The sequence below is a fragment of the Nestor notabilis genome, unplaced genomic scaffold (genome assembly GCF_000696875.1).
Source record: "Nestor notabilis isolate BGI_N333 unplaced genomic scaffold, ASM69687v1 scaffold22619, whole genome shotgun sequence".
In the NCBI taxonomy this organism is placed as follows: domain Eukaryota; kingdom Metazoa; phylum Chordata; class Aves; order Psittaciformes; family Psittacidae; genus Nestor; species Nestor notabilis.
The window spans coordinates 16,803-18,155 of record NW_009942668.1 but is presented as its reverse complement, the minus strand read 5'-3'; the positions used below and the strand labels follow the sequence as shown (position 1 = coordinate 18,155).

The 1,353-nt window shown below is 62.3% G+C and overlaps 1 protein-coding gene across 1 annotated transcript in view; it reads left to right on the top strand.

Annotated features, from left to right (window-relative positions):
- Positions 1-1,353, top strand: part of LOC104411159 (junctophilin-2-like) — a gene marked incomplete at both ends in the record, with an annotated part of 25,345 nt that overhangs the window by 7,205 nt on the left and 16,787 nt on the right. The window contains 2 exon segments of the mRNA XM_010021515.1: positions 300-499; positions 502-1,064. Coding sequence (XP_010019817.1) covers positions 300-499; positions 502-1,064 — 763 coding nt within the window.

Here is a 1,353-nt window from a genome sequence, read left to right as displayed (position 1 = left end):
CCCCAGGGGGCTGCCGCCTGCTCCCTGCTCCGGATGCAAATACAGACCCTGTCCGTTTAGTGGCTTTGGGTTTGCATCAGTGTCCCCTGGTGCCCCAGCCCCTTTCCAATGAGCTCTTGTGTCCTCTGCCCTCTGCTCCCTGGGGACTGCTGCTTTTGCATGCAGGTGAGCCCTATGGAGCTGGAGCTCCTCTCTTCGAGGGAAGGTGGGTACATCCACCCTAGCACAACCCACCTTCCTTTGCCGGCTCACCCAGGAGCAAAGCTGCCTTTTCACCCCATCCCTCTTCTCTCCTGCAGGCACGTACCAGGGCCAGTTCACCAACGGCATGCGGCACGGCTACGGCGTGCGGCAGAGCGTGCCCTACGGCATGGCCTCGGTGGTGCGCTCCCCGCTGCGCACATCCCTGTCCTCGCTGCGGAGCGAGCACAGCAATGGCACCCTGCCGCAGCAGGACTCGCCCGCCACCAACGCCGAGAGCCTGACCCTCTCACCCACCATCCCACCATCACCCGCGGCGGCTTCGCCCTCAGCCTCTATGCAGAGGTGGATGCTGGCAAGCCCAAGAAGGGGGGGCTCTTCCGCAGGGGCTCTTTGCTGGGGAAGCTGAAGAAGTCCGAGTCCAAGTCATCCCTGGCCAGCCAGAAGAGCCGTGTCAGCTTCCTCAAGAGCGAGAGTTGGATCAGCGATGCCACCTCCACCGTCAGCCTGGGCGAGGGTGCTGAGGGTGAGGAGTACTCCCCCTTTGAGTCCGACATCGATGCCACCACCACGGAGACCTACATGGGCGAGTGGAAGAACGACAAGCGTGCCGGCTTTGGCGTCAGCGAGCGCTCCAGTGGGCTGAAGTACGAGGGTGAGTGGCTGGAAACCCCGCGGCAAGGCAATATCGCGGACTAGAAGGAGGAGGGCAAGTACCGCCACAACGTCCTCGTCAAGGGCATGAAGAAGCGTGTGATACCCCTCAAGAGCGCCAAGATCCGGCAGAAGGTGGACAGGAGCGTGGAGGGGGCTCAGAGGGCTGCAGCCATCGCTCGGCAGAAGTCGGAGATTGCGGCGTCCAGGTGGGTGCTTGGGGCTCGAGCACGCAGGTCCCTGTGGTGATGGCGGTCCCCATCCCTTGCGTCTCTGGAGACATGCCGTGTGCCTCCTCGATATGCACTGGTGGTGGAGTCAAATGGGCTCTGCAATTTCTGTTTAATTCTTTGGCAGAGCGAAGCTGAGGACCCTTATGGCAGTGTGGGGATGACCAGGACATGTCCCATGTCCTCTTTCTCACCCCCTCTCCTGTCCCCCCACATTCCTCATCCATGAGGGAGCTGCTGGACAGCAGGGACTGGCCTCTGCGTTCCG